Raw genomic sequence first — 21,803 nt, 5'->3', positions numbered from 1 at the left:
GCAGAAAGACAGATCTGGAGTTCAATTCTAGAACCACCCCTTAGCAGCTCTGTATCTTGGGTGTGTTTATAAGCCCTCAAAGGCCCAGTTCCTATATGGAAACCTCTGTGATAGGGCTGCTGTGGTGATGTGTATAAGGCACTCGGTGCGGTAGCTCGGATGTTTGGTAGATCCGCATTAATAGATGGTAGTATGTCTGACTCCAAGCCACACATTTTTTTCCCATTATAATATATCTCTTAGCTTTTTCTATTATTAAATTGGATTTAATCCAAACATTGTTAGGCTACATTTTTGTGTTGCTTTTATTTATTTGTGTTTTGAAAACTGGGACCAAAAAAGGTGAGTCAGGCGTGTAGGCAGATCTGAAAAGCTTGAAGACTCTAAAGGACAAGGACAAATACAGCTTCTTGGGATGGAGGTTGGCTCACACAGAAAAAAAATGTACACTGCCCCTGACCTGGATGGGAAACAAAGGCAGACTGTGATAGATTCCTGTAAGTTAGAAACTGAAGCCAGAAACACAGAAAACACCCATGTTGCACCTATGAAAACCACTAGTAAGAAGTTCATTCAGACTCAGAGGCAGGGACTCTTACCATGTTTTCTGCTTCTAGCCAGAAATGAGGTTGGAGGATAGGCAATGAGTGCTGACAACTGTGTTGCCTGTCTGAAAAGGGGTGAGGAACTCAGAACCAGGAGGTCTTGATAAGGTTATGCTTAGCAAAATGATCTTGCTTCTATAAATCAGGCTGTAGAAAGAGATTGTGTAATGTGTAATATAAAAGACATCAACCAGTGGTTTCTTACTGTTCACTGTCAAACACAATACACTTATGATGATGGATCATTATCATGTAAGAATTGTACCTTGGAAGAAATGTCTGTGACATCCTTATGCCAAGTGTGTTAAAAGGCTCAGGATGTCAGATGATGCCCAAAAGCAAAACTTTCCTTCCTGGCCTCAGCTATAATAAAGAAATGATATTGTCAAATGTGATGAACTTTGTATCTCACTGCTGTGAGCTACTAAAATTTAAAGATTTGGGTGGCAATTTTCATAGCTTTCAACAAAGATCTTAAACATTACAAATGCCTAACACCCATGTGATGACAGTCTTAGGTTAAACAAGATAATTGTTTCCTCTGATATGGAAGCTGATTTTCAATGGATGACTAGAAAGAATCAGATTGAAATATAACAGAGAAAACTGGTTTAGTAACTTTTTCTAAGTTACATATTTGATTACATCATTTGTTGGCTCAAAATCATTCAAGTGCTTCCCAAAATAAAATCAAAATAAGATCCAAAGCATAACACATAAGACCTGTCATGATCTAGACACTATCTCCAGACAACATCCCCTTTTTAGTCCTGCCAAGTTGCTTCCAGTTTCCAGTTTTCCTTATTCCCACTGCTCTCTTTGCCTGAAATATCCCATCCCAGCTCTCCGCCTGAAAAACTTGTATTCACTTTTTCCTTCAAGATTCAGTTCAAGCCTTCCTCCTCAGGGAAGTGTTCTCCGACCCCCACCCACCTTCCATTCCTTAACTACAGCACTCCTCATCCTAAGTGTCAGCCACCCAGATTGTGAGGACGTCGAGTACAAATATGTAGGATAATATCTTCATGCTGAAGTCATGAAATCAATCATGAAACAATGTCTCGTGAAACTTACCTCTACGTGAGTTTTCAACTTTCCATGTACAGACACTTAAAGAGCTGAATTAGCTTAAATTGTATTGCACTCTCAACTTCATGTTATAATATTTTATTTAAAAAATTAGATTAAAAATTTAAAATATAAACACCAATACATTTGAATTATTGTTTGCCTAGTTTGTTTGTTTGTTTAACAAATCAGCTTATATAACAACACTGCCAGCAGGCTGTAATTTAAAGCTAAATAAGCTCAGAGAGTTTAAGTAACTTCCAAAGGTCAAACAGCTAAACCATGACTCAAAGCTCTGGCTGCCACAGTTCCTTCTATCTCGATTCTTGACACTGATTTATGGCCAGAGAATGATATTATGTGGAGATAAGCTTTGATTACTACCATGATCCTTGAACTAAGTTGAAATTTGTGCATGCAATTCTAAAATCAAATTTGAGATGAAATAAATTGTTCGTGACATATGCACAAAGAGACAATGATTTAATATTTTATTCTCTTATCAGGTCTGGTAAATAAGAGCTTCAAGGCAAACATTGGTTTAATTTTTAAAACCCTGTTTTACAATAAAAATATATTAAACTCAAGACTGAGTAAAGAATGACTCACTGGAGGACACCGGGGCATTGAAACTAACCCTAAAACTCAGTGGGAGGACTAAGAGGAAAAACAAGAGGGTGAGAGAACTGAGTTCTATAACTGATAACATATCAGAGTGGTAAACATTTCCATTTCCCATTTTAAATGAAAATAGCATCATATTTTCTCCATGTAAAATGACCAAAAAGAGAAAGATGGTATAGTATATTTTGGCTTCCTAAAAAAGGACCTATGGATGTAGAGGGGATTTTCACTATTCTTACTAGTAAAGAGAGCCTTAAGGCTGGGAAGCAATGTAACTCTTGATCAATGGCTGTTGTAATTTCAGGCCTCATCAACCAGGTTTCTTTTTCTTATCATTCTAGCAGCTTCTCCTAAAGGCTCCTCCAGACTAAGTCGATTAAATTGTGAAAAGGTTCACATAGCTCCCTTGTGGTTTCTTAGTATTCATAGTAAAAATGATGAGAATTAACATTTGAAGATAAAACTAGTCTGGATTCTTGGACCTTTCATATAGAATCCTTTTCACATCTAATCCACGGGGAAGCCATTCCGATGGTATGAATATTTTCTGACTGTGCCAAACACTGAAAAGTGGTAGCTTGTCATTTTGAATTATCCAAAGACAGCATGAGTGACTGTTAAAGTGTTTTCTGGTTGTATCTGTTAAAGGCTATTTAAAAGCCAAGGTTACTCAGGGAAGATCAGAACTGATAACTCGTTTCTTCTTTTTGACTAAAAAAATAATAATAATAACAGTCATGCCCTCAAGTTAAATCTGTATAGCCTTAAATTCCAATTTTAATGCATTACATATCTAACAGAACCACAACCAGGAAAACTGATCTAAAGTTAGAAAGTTTTTTAAAGAAACACAACACAAAATCAATTGCATGAGGGGATGGTCCTTACCTTTCAAAATGCATTCAGTATGAGTCAGATATTCAAATACTATTAACTGCTCTATAAACCCATAGAATATTTTCCCAAATTCAGACAATCCTATGTGAATTTCAACGCAATGGATAGACATTAACATAGTAATTAGAAGGATACATAAGGAAAAAACAAATTAGAATGGTGATTAAGAAATACCAGCCTGATAAAGCATCACAGAAACTACCCACTGTTCCTTTGCTCCAATAACGTTAGACAGGCAGTAAGTCCATAAAAGTAGAGTGTGTGTCTGTTTTGTTCATACCAAATTCTCCATGCCCAACAAAGTGCTTGGCACATAGTGAATGATTAATACATACTTTATTAATAAATGAATAAAAATAATAGCTATCCCTTCTACATGTCAGACACTACACGAAACACATTACTTATATTACCTCATCTACCCTTCATGATGGCCCAATCAAGCTGCCAATGATTAGTGGCCCAATTTTACAGATGAGGAAACAGACCAATACAGCTGACATCATTTAACCAATGTTTATTACCACTACCAAGTAGCAGAGCTGAGATCTGAAACCAAGATGTTCTGATTTCACAGTTCTGGATCTGTGCTAAATACAATGCTGCATTATAATATTGCTACTCTATCTAACATAAAGTACTAGTCTTGTGAGGAAAAAATGCATTTGTTTCTGTTGAAACAGTCAAAAGGGTTCCAACTATAACATTCTATTTTATTAAAGTTGACACTAGTCTACTAAGAATTGGGCAATTCCTAAGGAACTCCTGTTAACACCTTTAATCCAAGTACCTTAATATTATTAGCTAAGGAACATAATCATTGGTGACTAGAAGTTAGAACCAGAGACCAACTGTGTTTTAAAAATTGATCCGTTATAGTATTCCAATATGCAATATGATAGGAATCTATTACAATATTAAAGTGGAAAAAGAGAATGGATGCTATTAATTTTAGCCTATCAGTAATTTATGTCTAAACACTACTACTGCACTCAATGCCACATTTTACAGCGCTTAACAGTGTAGATTTGGGAGATTCTGTTATTTTTATTTATACTGACAAGGATGTTACATATATTTAACTTTAGAAGTTTCCTATGGCAGAAAAAAACAAAGAGGGGATTGCAGAAGACACAGTGAATCCTGCTGTATATAGTGTATGGATGACAGGGGCCAGGATATGGAAGGGGAGCATAAAGACAGCATATGCAAATGCTGTTCTCAACCAAAGAATCATTATCACTGGGAGGGAGGCAACAAAGCTGTGGGCTTATTTGGAAAATAACATCACCTTTAAAAAATAGACATTTAAATGAGTACCCAAGCAGAGTGTCTCTCATATAGGCTTCTATATACATATATATATACACACACACACGTTTTATCTCCTTTTTTTTTTCTCCTCATCAGCAGCTGTAACCCTGTGGAGATAGTGGCATTTAAAAAGACACAGCAGGTGGTTAATAAATAGAAACAGTTGAAAGGGATTTAAGCTAAAGCTTCATAAGATGGTAAAGCACTACTGCTTTAGCTTGAGAATGATTCCCAGTTAGAACAGCTGGAAATCAGCCTCATTTAACCAGCTGGGATTTTTTTTCATCAAAAAACATCAAACAACCTGTAGAAGCCATCTTTGGTTTGTTAAGATTAGTTGGTCCTAAGTGTCATTAGAAATAGCTTTAAAATCAAATATTAATAAGAAGAACTAAAAATAATTTTAGCTATGCATAGAAGATCACACCAAAGTATAAGACTAGATACGTAAGAAGCCCACTAGTTTTAATCATCCAATATTTTAAACACAAAATCTTGGGGTTTGTACTCCTAAACTGTTTTAAACCCTACATCCTCTGCTCAGCAGAATAAAAAATGCACTAGCCTACAATCTCATATTTAAAAAAGAGAGCACTCCAGAATTACCCCAAATGCCAACACAATTTGCATAAACAAAATATGATTTTCAAAGACTGAAACTGTAAATAGCTTATCACTTATTTAAAGAGTAAAAACAGAATGAGTAATTCATAGAATAGATGAACACAATATTTAAATTTCCAAGATATCCTCAAAATTGACTATTTAAGTAAATTTTTATATTTAAATTACCCAGTTTTCAGCACCTTCATTTCATAACTGACTAACAACTTCAAAAGAGCATCTGCTCACTTAGAGTTTAGTTTAGGCTCATATTCAGCTAATAAATCTGGGGAACTTATAATTGTCATGCTTTAAATTAAGTCTATAGAGCACAAATAAAGTGCAACAAATCATGCTATTGATATGCTTGCTCTAATCTTGGTGCTATTATTTTCTTTCGGTCCCTAGATGGGGTTAATTGTTTTCCTCCTCCAAACGCCTGGGAAGAAGGCATTGGGGTTACATCCAACAGGTACTATTGCCTTCTTTACATGGGTCAGCAGAGCTGCTTCTTTTCCATCAGCTGGTCCTTATTTGCATCCTCTAGAGGTATGTTAATTTGGAATTGAGCACTAGGCCCACTCTAACTATAAAGGGACCACCCTACAGAATATTAAAAGGTTCAAATCTATGTACGCAATTTAAATGCACATGCATATAATTAACTAGACACATTGCCAGTGTGAGTTGCTAATTTGGAATGAGTCACAAAAGGCTAGAATGTGTGCAGATGAAAAAAACTTTAAAATTAAAATGACTACATAATGAAAACTGCTTCATGCTGTGTCTACTATTTTCATGTAAACTTAATATAACTGTAAATATATTTTAATGAACAGCAGAAAGAAGCAATTACAAAGAGCAAAGGAGGGCAGCACAACAGTGAAACATCATCAGAATAGCTCTTTGCCTTCATATTAAAAATGCTGCCTGAAGACAGAGGGTGAATTATAACTTCATAATTTCAGGGGAAACATGTTTTCTATATTAAAGACACCTATTTGCCAACCTGCTCACAATGAAAATGGAACACTAAAGTGAAAACAGGAGGAAATCCTAGCTAACAAACAGAAAAGAGGAAATCCGAGTTTGACATTTTGATGTTAAAATAGTTTTTTCTTCTTTCCTTGAAACAGCTTTGTATTTCCTTATAAGTTTCCCTAGAGTGTGAATGACTTCTGGTTATTTTTAAGCATCAAAAACTGTTATAGATATCATACCCAAAATATATGTGAAAGTTTAGGAGTCTTCATTTAAGTGCTGTCTATATCTTACAATAACTGAATAGATTTGCAATTATAAAATGAGTGTGATCAATTTCATGACTCAAAAATTTTAGAAAAATAATGCAACACTTTTGACACTAATAGATATTTGTTGTGAGTACTATAATTCAGATGACGGGATAAGATGTTAAACAGCTGGAAAATATCCACTATCTTCAGGGCTGAGCCTGTGAGGCACTGGGGGTGGGGAGTGGAAGATGTTTCTGTGAAGCAACTGAAAGTTCTGGCTGTGAAATATCCTGTGAGCTCTAATTCTTTAAAGTATAGATTTTGCCAAATATTGGAAGATAAATAATGTATACTATCTTTAAATAAGAATATAAGTCCTGTGGCTGGGCGTGGTGGCTCATGCCTATAATCCCATCACTTTGGGAGGCCAAGGTGGGTGGATCACTTGAAGTCAGGGGCTCAAGACCAGCCTGGCCAACATGGCAAAACTCCATCTCTACTAAATACAAACATTAGCTGGGCATGGTGGCACGTGCCTGTAGTCTCAATTACTGAGGAGGCTGAGGCTGGAGAATTGCTTGAACCCAGGAGGTGGAGGTTGCAGTTAGCTGAGATCGCACCACTGCACTAGAACCTGGGTGACTGAGCGAGACAGACTCTGTCTCAAAAAAAAAAAAAAAGAATATAAAATATGTATTTTATATATAATATATATAAATATACATATAAATATATTTTTATATATGTAAAAGAATATATATTAAAAAGGCCTGATTGTGGAAGTCAGAGTCATTAGAACAGTTTTACTTAACGTATGTCTTCTAGTTCACACATTGAAAAGATCCTACTTTTAAATGTTAGACTTAAACACTTTGGGCTTGGTTAAAAGATACTGAATAACAGCACCAATTGTCCTTGTTTTATGATTTATAAATTCAATTATAACAAACCTACAAATTAAGTGGGACTATGGGATACAAGGCAAATATTTTAAAATCCATTTAAAATGATATGGGTATAGTGTTATTAAGAATTGTAATTACTCAATGATGCAACTGACTGGCAAAACACCGTAAGCTGCTTGCTTGAGTTGAGTCAAGCAGTGCACACACTTCTAACTCCTAGAAATAATGCCTTTCCAATCAGACTCATCATTTGCATGCAATTTATATTCATAGAATTATGGAATTTTAGAGCATAGAGAGGTTTTATAAATGGCCTAGTATAAGTCTTTTGCTGAAATGAAGACAAGAACTCCATTCCAGATGGGCTGAATAATCCACCCAGGGAATCCAGCAAGTTAGTTCACTGCTCTTTCATTCTACTATGTTGACTTTCAAGTCATAATTTTAGCAAAATAATATATGTAACAATTACTCTACTCAAAATTTGTTTTCACTTTCATTTATATTTTTCTTTCAAACTTCTCATTCCCCAGTGTGGAAGATTTTTGGTCAATATATCTTATAGATTTAATTTCAAAATAGTTTATTTAAGAATATTAATAAATATTTTAAAGGCCAAAATGAGGTGTTTGTTGTATTCCCTTAACATGAGAACAATGAGCTATGCTTGGCTCATTTTAGATAATTTTTCCTAACAATTAGAATTGGAATAGCATTTAAGGGTCGTTTTATTTTCTCACTCATTCCCTTAAACCAAGGTGCAGCAAAAGCAGACTTTAAATCCTTCTAGCTATTTTCAATGAGTCTAATTCAAAGGTAAATATTGGTAATTTCAGAAGAAACAGTTTTAAAGCATAAAAAACAAAGGATGTGATTTACTGAATAAGATTCAGGAAAAGCTGTCACAGAATAATCTTTTAATCCCAGAATTTTATTTACAAAAATTTACTGAAGAGCATAAACGGGAATGTTGATATTGAAGGGTATTAACTGTGATTTGCTGACTCCGTTTTTACATAAACACAGTCACGTAAGTTGGGTTCCTATGTGATATGTTCCTTTCATCAAATAACTTAAGCCTATTAACAAATGCTTTGATGGTACTTGGTCCATGGAGATTTCCACTAATTGCCCTGTGCTTTTAACAGTTCCAAATTCACATTATATTGTTATTATAAAAATGACAAGAGAGCAGTTGCTGCTTGACTCGCATCAGGCTAATGAATACTAGGATGCACACAGAAAAGTCCATCAGTCTACATGATTATGTAGGGACAGGACCTCAAAACAGATTCCTCAATGCAAAGCAAAGCACACCAGTCATTTCGGACTATTAAATGTGTAACAATGATTCTGGGTCTACTTGAAAAATAAGAAGCTTAAAACATATGGCTATTTCCTGAGTTTGGTGATCTTCAAGAATGCCAAAGAACATTAATTAAAAATTAATATCAGAGTATCAATAATCTAAATTTTCAGACTTTCTTTATAAGCCTTATGCACCTGGACATACTACTGTATAACAATATACATATATTTAATGTATTATATTAATATAATATACATATATTTAATGTATTATATTAATATAATATACATATATTTAATCTAAGATGTTTTATTTTAGATTCAAGGGGAACATGTTACATGGTATATTGTGTAATGCTGGAGTGTGGGCATATTGAACCCATCACTCAAATAGTTAACGTAGTATCCAATTGGTAGTTTTTCAACTCTTGCTCCCTTCTCTCCTAGCCCCTTTTGGGGTCCTAGTTTCTACTGTTTCCATCTTTACGTCCATGAGACATGTATTTATTAAGTCAGTGACAAAGGCTGATAGATATGCTCCATAGCAGACCAAATAACTGTGATAAACCATGATAACCACGTGATGTCAATGAACAAAGTTCTTTCTCTTAAAATGTTCTGCCTATTTATTAACCAGTTGTAAAATACTTGCAGAGATACACTTTGCACCTGTAAAACACATTTTCTACACCCTTCTATACTGTAAACCCATTATCCTTACCAGTAACTTCCAGTGGATGAAGGCATATTGCATCCAAAAAGTAACATATGATGGACAGTATCCATGCTGGCTCGAGGCTTGAAGTCAACTGTTATGAGAAAATAATACAGATATATGAATATAAGTTACACTTCTGTGCATCAGTCACAAAATACATATTTGAACAGTTCAAATACCTGTATAACAAAGATGTTTTGATGCTCTTGTGATCAAATGCCCTGCTTTTATAAATTATCTTATTAAAGATAAGCATGATTTGATAATATGATTAGAAGAATAAAAAGGAAAAAATAATAGGCTGAATATCACACCCACATACACACACACACACACACACACACACTTTTTTTAAATGGAAGACCTCTTTTAAAGTAGTGAGGGCATTATATGGGTATTAAATGAAATCTGCAGCCTATGTATTCACAATATATTTCCTTTCAGACTTCAGTAGAGTGCTGAGTATCATAAAACACTGCACAACACTGTAGTGAAACAGAAACCACAGTGAGTGGTCAAAATATGAACACAAAAATTCATAACACAAATTTATGACCATCTTAGAATAACAACAGTACTATAGTCACTGGGATGTATATGAAGAAGCAATTTATCAGGAAATAAAAAGAAAAGTAGAAAAAGTATCTTTACAAAAATGCAAAAGACATAAAATTACTGTCCTGAATAAGCATGGTATACTTGTTAAAAGATATCAGAAGTTATACAATGACATTTCTCGTTTTCTCCCAATAATAGTTGTTGAAAGACATTAAAATAAACAAATGCATAATTGAAAGAGAAAAAATTAAAAATAAATTATATTATTATCTATGAACTCCCTTTCCTAGTGTGGGTTTGGCTCATCCCTTTTCGTCCTCATCAAAATGCTCTCCAGTATGCAGTAGCAGTTTATGAGTCACCTTTGCACATAAAATGCTAAATAGCTCCAAACTGATCTTAAATCTCAGGTGTGTGCAAAAATGCATCTTTCAGCTATTTTGGTCTGTTTGATAAAATTAAGAAAACATAACTTATTGCTAGAACGTGTATGTGAGACGTCAGTACTTAAAAAACAAAACAACAGCAAAAAAGTTCTACATCAAACTATAGCACCATGACTGGCAAAGTGTGTCTGATAGAAAACATAGCGCTTGGCCGGGCGCGGTGGCTCAAGCCTGTAATCCCAGCACTTTGGGAGGCCGAGACGGGCGGATCACGAGGTCAGGAGATCGAGACCATCCTGGCTAACACGGTGAAACCCCGTCTCTACTAAAAATACAAAAACTAGCCGGGCGAGGTGGCGGGCGCCTGTAGTCCCAGCTACTTGGGAGGCTGAGGCAGGAGAATGGCGTAAACCCAGGAGGCGGAGCTTGCAGCGAGCTGAAATCTGGCCACTGCACTCCAGTCCGGGCGACAGAGCGAGACTCCGCCTCAAAAAAAAAAAAAAGAAAAGAAAACATAGCGCTATGTGCCAAACCTACTGTGTGCCATCTTGGCTTACCACTTTCAGAGAAGACAAATAAGCCTTTCTTTTTCTGCAATGAAAATAAGAACTTGAAGCCTAAAAATTAAATCTTGAAGTTTTCATACCATCATTTAAAATATTAATGAAGAGAGAATGGCTGGAAAATTGACTTGCTATAACTTGAGGCTTGGTTTTCTATTACCAAAGAATACAGTAAGCCTAAGAGATGAAAGAAGATGCTTTGGAAGGAAAGAATCACTTGGAAGTTACAACCGTTCACAATTCATAGAAAGTCCCTATTGTCACGAAGCTGAAGTTTGTTAGCAAGAGAAACAGAAGAAAGAAGGATTCTATCTCTATAGACCACTGTCAAGTTGAGTGCAAGATTTCCTTCCTCCCTTCCAGAATCCTACCAGGGATCTTTCCTGGGGCAGAAAGAAAATGGAAAAAGTCCTCAGGTAGGAGTACTGGTCTTTTATTCACCTTGATTTTATTTTGGTATATGATACAATTTTTAATCTTATATTCATTTTTATTAAACTGCTTATATTACTTTATGAACATCTATAACTGTTGTCTAATTGTATCCTCCTCCTCCTCCTCCTACCTTTTTAAAAAAATATTCCCTCTGCCAATCCATGAGAGGTTATCTGACCCCTCTGCTTTTTCAGAACCTGTGTAGATGACTACATGATTTCCTTCCCTCGGAAGATCGTATTGTGGGTGGATAAATTTCCTACGACTGAATCATTCTTGGAATTTTGGTAATAAGCCAACATGGCCAAGTGCAGTTCATTCCAAGAATTAAATGGTTGGATGCAAAACAATGTTTCAAGCACCCGCTAAAAATTCAAGTGGAAGTATCCAGCAGAGAGTCAGAATTCTGTGACTCTTGTTCAAGAAAGAGGTCAGAGAATTACATATTTGAGAAGCATTAAAAAATTGAACCCTGAAGCTGTCAGGATGGATGAAAGTACCAGAAAGGGTAGTAGGAATCACACAGAAGGCTCAAGACAGTTTGGAGAAAGCCCAGGGCTGTCAGGGTCTGTTTAGGAGACACCAACAGTATCTTGTTTATACTAATGCAATGTGTATGCTGCTGTGAAACAAGGAAAAGACATTTCTGGAAAAATAAGGAGCTATTAGTAATTTTAAAAAATAAAATATTAATAAGCAAAAGATTCAGGTAAGGGCAGGGAAGAGAGCTGTTGATAAAGTAATAGATCATAAAAACAACAACATGGCCGGGCGCGGTGGCGCAAGCCTGTAATCCCAGCACTTTGGGAGGCCGAGACGGGCGCATCACGAGGTCAGGAGATCGAGACCATCCTGGCTAACACGGTGAAACCCCGTCTCTACTAAAAATACAAAAAACTAGCCGGGCGAGGTGGCGGGCGCCAGTAGTCCCAGGGACTCGGGAGGCTGAGGCAGGAGAATGGCGTAAACCCGGGAGGCGGAGCTTGCAGTGAGCTGAGATCCGGCCACTGCACTCCAGCCCGGGCGACAGATTGAGACTGAGACTCCGTCTCAAAAAAAAAAAAAAAAATAAAAATCAATTAAAAACAACAACAACAACAACATATAATCTCTAGCTTTCCATGAGGAAAGAAAGAAAATAGTTTGCCTGGGCCCTTGCTTATGTAAGAGACTCTTCTAACTGTCCTTTGTAAAGTAAAGGGGGCAAATCTTAATTAATCAAAGTATAACTTCTCTAACCATTTTCTGATTTTTTTCTCCTTCTGACATACATTTTTTCTGACATACATTTTAAGTACCACTTATTTATTTGCTCTACTTTGAACTCTAACTAGGTATGTGTTTAATTTTTGCTTCTAAAATGAGAAACAACTCTCTTTAAGTAGTAGAAAAAGAAAATTCTTCAGAGTTTCCTTTCACAAAAACATATCCTCACTGACTCATATATTCCTCCAGAAACTCCAGATCTAATTTAAATGCTAAGTATATTAGACGTACACAGCAAAAACAAGCAACTAACCATCTTTTATCATATCCTAAAGAAAAAGTATAATATCTAAATATTTATATAATTATAGCTCAGAGTACAATTCATTGCAAGTTGAAATGAAAACTACCTCCAGCAAAAGGAATGTCAAATCAAAATGTAAATCTAAAACAAACAGTAGATGCCTTAAAATAAAGCAGCGCTTGGACAATTTCACTGAAGGGCTGCTGCCAGTGGTGGGGAGTGGCAGGCTGGGAAAAGATTAGTCTGACAGGTTCATTTCAGGGGTTTGCTACATTCCTGCTGATTATGCCTGGCTTTGCAAAATAAGACCCCACCCCTAGTGAATTCTAGGTCTGCTGGGCACAAGACACACATAAGACTATGCAGGAGATGTCAACACAACACAAAATAGAATATGGAAAAATACTGTAGAATAACATCTTAAAAAGAAATGTCTCTTTTCTTTTTCACCCATCATACACCAAATAAAGGATCCAAGGGGAAGAGAGCTAGAGGATAATAATGGAAACAACTGCATTTCAGTGTGCAATTCTGACAGGCAGAATAAACAAAGACAGCCTTGGGATGGTGAGAAACAGTGCAAAACACAGCCTCAAGAGAATGCAAAGGAATATTATATCCGATAAGATTAAAAGTGCCACTGACTCTTCTAACTCAATATTAAGATGACAGTTGCTTAAGTGGAAATGGTACTTCAGTCTCAATGGGAGCTAACAGTTCAGATTGCCTGATGTATGAGATCAGGGAACATTTTATAGGCGAGGAAGTCCCGGGAATGAAATATCTTTGAAGGACTAAGACTCCAAAAAAGTGACTCATACAGTAATTAAAGGAAATCTGATGACACTGAAAGCACACAGGTTGGAGGATTTCTCAAAGGATAATGTCATCTGAAATGAAAGACCTAAAACTATGTGCGTGGATGACATGTTGAAAAGAGAGATGTCTAGGTCTAAATTCTGGAGTTCTAAGAAAAATTTCTCCTCACTGCATGGGGTTGTTTGGGATTTATGGGCTCTTTTAAGTAACATCAGACCATAATCACGGCCACAAAATTCTCTAAGAACGTGACCTAAGGGAGAACGTCATTTAGTTCTTCATTTTTCCCTTCCAGGCGGATATCCAAGTCTACATGTCAAATTTTGATTCTTCTGCCAGACTTAGGACATGGAAAGATTCTGAAGAACACACATAACCAAGTAGAGAAACCAGCAATTCTGGAGATATTCTTGTATATATAACCAGCTCTAAATTACCATTGGAAATGGCAGGAACAATTCTTTTTAGCTAAAAAATATTCAGTAGAGGAATACTACAGACCACAGATAATTAACTTACTGAAAAAAAAGAACTGACTTGCAAGTTTGTATCTGAAGAACTTTGGCAATCTAGAATCGTTGCCTATATATATATATCAGGGATAACCGTTGTTAACTTTCTTTTTTCCTCCCAATGTAATCATGTTATACACTGTAAATAGCTTAGTTTGCATACCATGGGCATTTTGACATGTTATTAAACAATTTTCTTAAGCAGCCATTCTTAACCTGGGCTTTAAATTATAACCTGTGGAACTTGGTAAAAATACAAGTGCCTAGAGTCAATCTAGACCAGTCCCTCTTCGCCTCTCCCATCAACATCTCAGTCAAATCTCCAGCACTTATTCTCAGGTAAGTATATCATTTAAAGGTTTCACAAGTGAATCGCCAGTAATTCTGACTATAGTGCCCATTTATAGTGATGGAATATACTCTATTATGTGAGCATAGTCTGAGTTTATCAACTCATCTTAGTTAAATTGGGATTGTACTGCTCCTTTAAATGTACAGGACAAACAGTAAAAGCAGGTTTCTTTTAAAATAAATTCATAAAGAATTTCTAAAGATAAAAATTAGTTGATATTTTAGAATTATTTTATTCAAGGAGACCACTGGAACTCTGTATTATATCATGTAATTTTAGCTGTATCACCCAAAATTATTTTAATGCTGACATCTGAGGCAGGCATAGGAATTCTCTAGCAATTGTGTTCCTATCAATGATAAAGAGTCAGTATTTTAAGACTGTTTGTGTTTTCAAGCCATATTTAATATTGAGAGAATTGGGAAGGTGTGAGGTTCAAGAATATATAATAAAAAAGATATGTCATGATTTAAAAAAAAACATAAGCCCTAAAATCTTACTATCAACATTGAGTTTAGGATACAATCAACCTTAATGTTCATAATCTTGCAGTTTAGCCAAAAAGGTACAGACAAATGCAAAGCTCACAGCACCATAGTCTATTTTCCAGCATGTTAAAAACCCACCACAATGGCATATTACATTATCTCCTGCAAGCTTTCCCCATAACCATGAAGCAATTCTGTACTAAAATGAAGACCTTTTCCTTGAACATTTTTAATCAGAAAGCTTAATAGTGAAATTGTCATTAACTCCTGCTAGTATGGACAATGATGTACCATTGGTAAAGAATGCTTATGGTGGTTTATGAGGACTTAAAGCTGCGGCCACCAAATTATCTAAGAAATAAGACACCTGAGCAAGCCTATATATTGAACATCAATTTAAATAAAACAATCCTCACCTCTGAATAAAGAAATTTCAACACACACACAAAAACTAAATTTCTAGATGATATATCTTTTAAAATTAAACTCCATGATATATACCAAAGAATCAATAAATAGCCTTTGTCAACCAAGCTTATGCAAGATTAAACAGCATAAGCTTCACTAAGCCCTGTTTTTGTAATGTCGTTCCTATAACAGTCCACTATTAATTTCCTACAGAATCAAGCCCATACCCTTCTTCTAGCCTTTCAGGGCCATGCATAACACTGTGCCAGTCCTCTAGCTCACTACATTTCCAATATGGCAACCTTTACATCCACTCCTTATTCTCATCAGGCAGCCCCCTCACTTAATAATCACAACTACTAACATTTACTGAGGGCTTTCCAGGTGTCAGGCACTCATTTACTTCTCAATGACCCTATGAGTCTGTTTCTTTGTCCTGCCAAATAGACGAGCCTTCAGGAAAGAGAGGTGAAGTAATTTGTTCCCTAGTAGTATAGCTAGAAAGTGGTGAGGCTGGGATCTGAATGTGGAGTGTTCTGGCTCAGAGCTTGCTATTTTTGCCACTGTATGATACTGTCTCTCATACTTGTGCCCAGTGTGTTTGGGCCCATACTGTGGGCCACTAAAATATTCACCCCTTTGCATATTCAAATAGGTCATCTTCAGAGGTCCAGATGAAATCTTTTGTACCTTCATCATGAAATTTTCTCTGACTAGATCAACTCATAGTGATCTTTTATGGGTTGACTACTAAAGTAGTTCCTACTGAAACAGCTAGCCAGGAGGAGGTAGTAGGTGGGGGAAATGTAGCATTTTAACATTTCCGCATTAAAATAGCTGTATCAACATGTCAATTAATTTCTGGTGATCATTAGATGTACCTAATTGAAGACATTAGAAATGGTTCCTATTATCTCTCACTGTTTTTTATTACTTGAGAAAAGCTGAGTAATAAAAAAAACTTGAGTGTTGAGTGTTGTCAATTTGGAACCATGTGTATGTATTTGGGTGACCAAAGGGTAGAAGACATTTAAGAAATACGCTGAGACTCTGAGACAAGGTATATAGCAACAACTTCTCCTACATGATTATGACCAAGAAAAATCAGCTTTATCTACTCATCAAAGACCTCTACTATATATGTCTTATTTGTGTTCTTCATCATAGCTCTTTCCAAGTAGCTTTCACTAAGAAACTAAGCGTTTTTCAGGGTGATTGATGAAAAATACTCAGTGATCATCTGTGACACAGAGACTACTCATTATTTATGTTGGAAAGAAGTCCTAGTTGAAGACAGAAGAGAAAGGATACTTAGTCAACTAATTGGAAGCAGAAAGGTAACAGAATGATTGCATGGGGATGAGGACTCACACACATGTACACACACATATGCATAATATACTCCCCTCTACTTACTGCTGCCAAAGCCATAAAACATGGATATACGAGCAGTATACTCTGCCCAGACCTCGGTCTTTATGTCGTACTATCTAGTGACCCATAAGCATGATCAAAATTGAATTGTTCATGCAGTTCTTGAAGTGTCCGAACATCACTTGATCATGTGCTTTGTTTAAGAAATGTCATATTTGGAACTATTCAAATCTGTGCAATTCTGCAACAGAAACTGCTCTACATTCAAGAGAGAAGCCCAAGAAAGTGAAAAACAATGAATCATTAGATTAATTTTATCTGTTTCTAAATTCAATGGCTTCTAGCTCATTTGTGTAGTGCAATTTGATAGATAGGGATCTGTCATCATTCACTAAGGAAAAGACACAATTATTTACAGGTCATCCATGTGAGGGAAAGCAAGTGGGTGAAGATGACAGTCAAATTTCTTGGCTGAGTGGGCTGCTGTCAGAGCCAATTCCTCCGAGTGTCTGTAAAACACCTTTTAGACAACACCACAGTTCAGTGGTCAAATGCAGATATTATTATACTTCCACCCATTGAAATTCTATGGTTTCTTATTAAAACAACAAACAAAAACAATGCCCTAGGGAAAGCTATAATTTCGTTCAAAATATAAAACATATTTTTCTCTTCATCACTGCATTTCTCTAAACACCTACTGTAATTCACATTCAATAGTTAAATACAGATATATAAACACATCATACATGCTATATGCTTCTATGTAAATATAACAGGCATATATACATATGAGTTCCATGATGACTGTGATGGTATTTGCTAAAAATTTAGAAGTATGTTTAAGATGGGTTATATAACTAGCATATAAACATAAAGCCAAAATAGTGAGTTATTCAAATCCAATTTTGACTTTTAACACCATCAAGAGAGTCTGCCCTAGTTCTAATAAACAATGTAAATTGTATTGTCTTTTGTAATTTTCTTCAGAAATTAGAAAAGTTCAAGGAGAAAGTCCTTTTTATATGTTTTAACACTTTTATTCTTGTCTAGAATTCTAGTAGCCTGTGACTTCCATAAACACGCAACATACTTCACATCCCTATTACCCAATAACTTACATGCAGCAGAATTTTAAGTTTGCTGAATTAATGCACAATGGCTTTTCATAAACACAAGCAAAACAATAATTCCTTATATTAGAATATAATTCAAGGTAAAAAGGTAAATTATCTGCTATTTGAAATGTTGAGTCAGAAAATGGCCAAACAAAATCCCTTTTTAGTGTTCACTCATGTATTCAGCAAGCAATTATTGAGTCGGTGTCATATCCTGCTGGAATACAAAAGTTCAAAGAGGCACAGATAATGAAAACAGAAGGTATAAAATCATAAAATGTCTAAAGGAAAGAAGAAACAAACAGAATGACTATGAAAAGTAAAAAATAATTAAAAACAGAAAAGAACGAACAAAGTATTATGCGTTTTTACAGCTCTTCATTTGCAACCATGTCTAATCTCAGGATAAGGCATCCTGAGATCAGGAATTTGGGACAATTCACAAAAAGGCTATAGCTTCTGTTAGTCATCAGATGCCATCAGAATCCGTTAGAATGGAAAAAGCCTAGGTTACCCTATAGGCAAAACTTTCACTCTGGGAGTCTGGAAAAGCTATGTATGGTCACTCTCCCAACATATAACTATATATCCAAGCCCCTTTCCTTCTACAAATCTTTAAATCTTCATGTGTACTTGTTATTTGTTTTCTAAGATGCTTTGAGGTTTACTTTTCCTTTGGCAAAATTGGTCAGAGTGTATCCAGTAGGGAGTGAAGGTAAAGGAATGAAAGAATAATTGTATTTGATGTGAGGAAGGAAGAACGGTGCTGCTCTTGCTATATTGCAGCTCCACCTATGCAATTGATAACTTTGCCCATTTCTTCCTTTGTATCACTATCCCCGTACCCAAATCTGAAGTACGACTAGGTTAATACACAGCTAGTAAAAAGCTTGGGCAGATTCCTTAACCTCTCTGACTTTGTTTCCTTTTCTGAAAACTGGCTTAGATATGTTTAGCTTTCAGTATCTCAGTGTCTGGCAGGCCCTTAGTAAACAACGGCAGGTAGTGATGATGGTAATGGTCTAGCCATTACATAAATGAGAATTCCATACAAACTAGTATCTTAGCACCTGATTAAATCACAGATAGAGATGTTTCTGTCTCTGTTTCTCCAGCTATGAAATGAGACTATCTATACAGGATTGTCCTAAGAATTAATGAGATAATACATGCAGAATTTCCTTTACTTGCTCTTTTATATAAATGATTATTTGCTAATTGTCCCTAGTTTTCCATTTTCCAGTTCTAATTTGTCTAGACTTAAACTTCTGTGGTTGCTGAATTATGTAAACAACAGTAACCACAAACCACCTGGGCATAGTTCATTAAAGGACTCACACAGAAGATGAAACAACCCATTGTGAATAGGGAACAAAAAGTTTCAGTATTCATGCAATCCTCCAAGTAATAAAGAAAGGAAGAAATACTGAAAATAGTTATTAATCTTAGAAGACCTTTTAAGGACCTTAGAACTTGGAATAGTTTTGTTTTGTTTTTTTTTTTTTGAGACGGAGTCTCGCTCTATCGCCCAGGCTGGAGTGCAGTGGCCGGATCTCAGCTCACTGCAAGCTCCGCCTCCCGGGTTTACGCCATTCTCCTGCCTCAGCCTCCCGAGTAGCTGGGACTACAGGCACCCGCCACCTCGCCTGGCTAGTTTTTTGTATTTTTTAGTAGAGACGGGGTTTCACCGTGTTAGCCAGGATGGTCTCGATCTCCTGACCTCATGATCCCCTCGTCTCGGCCTCCCAAAGTGCTGGGATTACAGGCTTGAGCCACCGCGCCCGGCCTGGAATAGTTTAATCTCAGAAGAAAAGTGCCTAAGAAAGTATGAAAACATTTAGCACTCTGGTTCTAATGTAGACCTTTATGTGTTTCCTGTGAATATTTTACTTGACTGAATATACTCACTTGTATTTTTTCATTTTAAATTATGTGAACGTAAACACATTTATAGTAGGAGAGCAATAACACACAGGATATATATTTATAGTCCTTACAGTCACCGGTTCAAAAATCATATACTACCACCAATCTCCAGAAACAAACCTATTAATGTGAGACGTATAACACTGCTGTAACACAAGACTACCACATTTACACAGGGGTGTAGGGTGGCCTTCTCTTCATAGCTGGTGTGAAAACGGGACTCAAAACAACCCCTTCAGGGCTGGACAAAGAAAATATAAATTAGGAAAGAAAAATTCACGTAAAATTCCTTTTGTGAGTGAATATTATTTTCTCCTAGATCGCCAAGTATGTGAATATGAAATTAAGGAAAGCTTTATGGCTAGGATTTTAATTATGAATTTACATCCTAAATAATATTTAGTGTTACTCAAAGCACTACAATTAGAAACTTAAATTATTTTTGTCTTTAAAGATAGTTCAGGATATGGGAGCACTTGGCTTCCTAACTTTTTCTTGGTAATGTCCAAATATTATACAAAACAACCTCATCAGTGTTCAACTTTGTGTGGTCTTTCGTTCTTAGGAATTAACTAGGTAGCAAATTTTGTTGAGAGTGTTACTAAAGGTTGTATTTTCTGTTGTGATTGCCACCAACGTGTGTGAATAAAAAATGCACATTGCTCTGGCTTTGCAGGTCTATGATGTCCATTCCTGGGGGAAACACCTCATAAAAATTCATCCTCAGACTGCCCCAAGGCTACTGTACACATTTCACAACTCATATAATGGCCATTTCAGACAGCCCACTTGAAGATTAGTCTCAAGGGACCAAAGTACTACTACCATCACTTTCTCTCCAAAACCAACATCTCAAATGTTTTAAAATGAAGCAGAGAAAAGCCAAATACATGAATAATTTGCCGATCACAGCCCTTCCCTAAACAGTTAAATGTCTGTCATAAGGGATGTTTAAATGGAAACAACCTAGATGGAAACAGATGGTGCTTTGTCACTTTTCCTCTCTGATTTAAAGGTTCAGTTGGGGAAGAATCTGTCGTTTAAGTGTTCTCTTATTCTATAATACAAACAACAAGATAAATGTTCTTTCTTCCATTTCTTTTCTTTTCTGGCTCTCCTTTCCCTTCTCATCCCTTCCTCCCTCCCTCCCTCTTCCCTTCCCTTCCTATCCATCTACCAGTCTGACAGGTAAAATCTTACATTCACCAATGTTGATTCTAAGTGCAGTCGATTTATAGCATGAACCAGCAGGTAAATAAGCTGTCTGTGAGTGGAGCGGAATTAAGCATCTTGCCACAGACAGAAAGCCAATACTATACAAATGGGACCACACAGTATTGGCGGCCATCGACATCTGCATGCAACTCCTTAACTACTATTACTCATGAATCTCTCCAGATATAGTTTGTAATCTTTCCTCTCAGTGGCTCTCTCTAGTTTGTTTCTGCATTAGGCATGGTAAATGCATTTTAGAAACTGACAGTAAAAGATTAATATGCTCATAACCCTCAAAGAGAACCTTTCACTGATTTCAAATCACTGCCCTCCATTCAACTGCTACTCCCCCAATCCAATTAATACTTACTCACGAAGGCTTCCTCATCCACTGGTAATCTCATTGACATGCAGAAGTATGTATCAGACTATTAAAAAAAAAAGATAAAAAAATCCAAATTAAACTCTTGCTAGTAAGGAAGAAATAATAACTATTAAAAAGTGGCTTCTATGACTGTAAAAAGTACTCAGTGAGGATAGGTTTCCTGCTGAGGGCTGAGTGGCAGGTTAGTGGAAGGGCTAAGTCCGGAACTTAGATACCCTAAAAGTTTGTCTAAGACTCTTTCCTAAACAACTTTAGATTCTATTTGTAAAACCAATCATCATGAGTGATATTTCTAACACTGTCCAAGTTAAAAGGCAAAATTTTAGATGCTTTTATAAAAAGAGTAGAACAATTTAATGCACTTGATTTTAAAATGGTAGAAGTTAGTTTTGACCGTCTTTGCCATTTGCAAAATTAAATATTTAATTTCCTGAATCATTTTACAATAATGCCTCAAATATTAGAGAAGTACAATGA

At 36.0% G+C, this 21,803-nt stretch overlaps 1 protein-coding gene across 6 annotated transcripts in view; it reads right to left on the bottom strand.

The window, feature by feature from the left end:
- The window catches only part of PAM (peptidylglycine alpha-amidating monooxygenase), a 134,579-nt gene extending 113,203 nt beyond the window's left edge, over window positions 1–21,376 (bottom strand). For all 6 annotated transcript variants that reach the window (XM_011960102.1, XM_011960104.1, XM_011960105.1 and 3 more), the window contains exons 1-2: window positions 21,312–21,376; window positions 9,281–9,368 (exon numbers count right to left, since the gene is read on the bottom strand). In XM_011960102.1, the coding sequence (XP_011815492.1) occupies window positions 9,281–9,368; window positions 21,312–21,351 (128 nt within the window). In that variant the 5' untranslated portion in view covers window positions 21,352–21,376. The remainder of the gene's footprint in view (window positions 1–9,280; window positions 9,369–21,311) is intronic.
- Between the last annotated feature and the right edge of the window lie 427 nt (window positions 21,377–21,803).

Source organism: Colobus angolensis, unplaced genomic scaffold (genome assembly GCF_000951035.1).
Source record: "Colobus angolensis palliatus isolate OR3802 unplaced genomic scaffold, Cang.pa_1.0 Scaffold504, whole genome shotgun sequence".
NCBI classification, from domain to species: domain Eukaryota; kingdom Metazoa; phylum Chordata; class Mammalia; order Primates; family Cercopithecidae; genus Colobus; species Colobus angolensis.
This window is presented reverse-complemented; position numbering and strand designations above follow the sequence as displayed.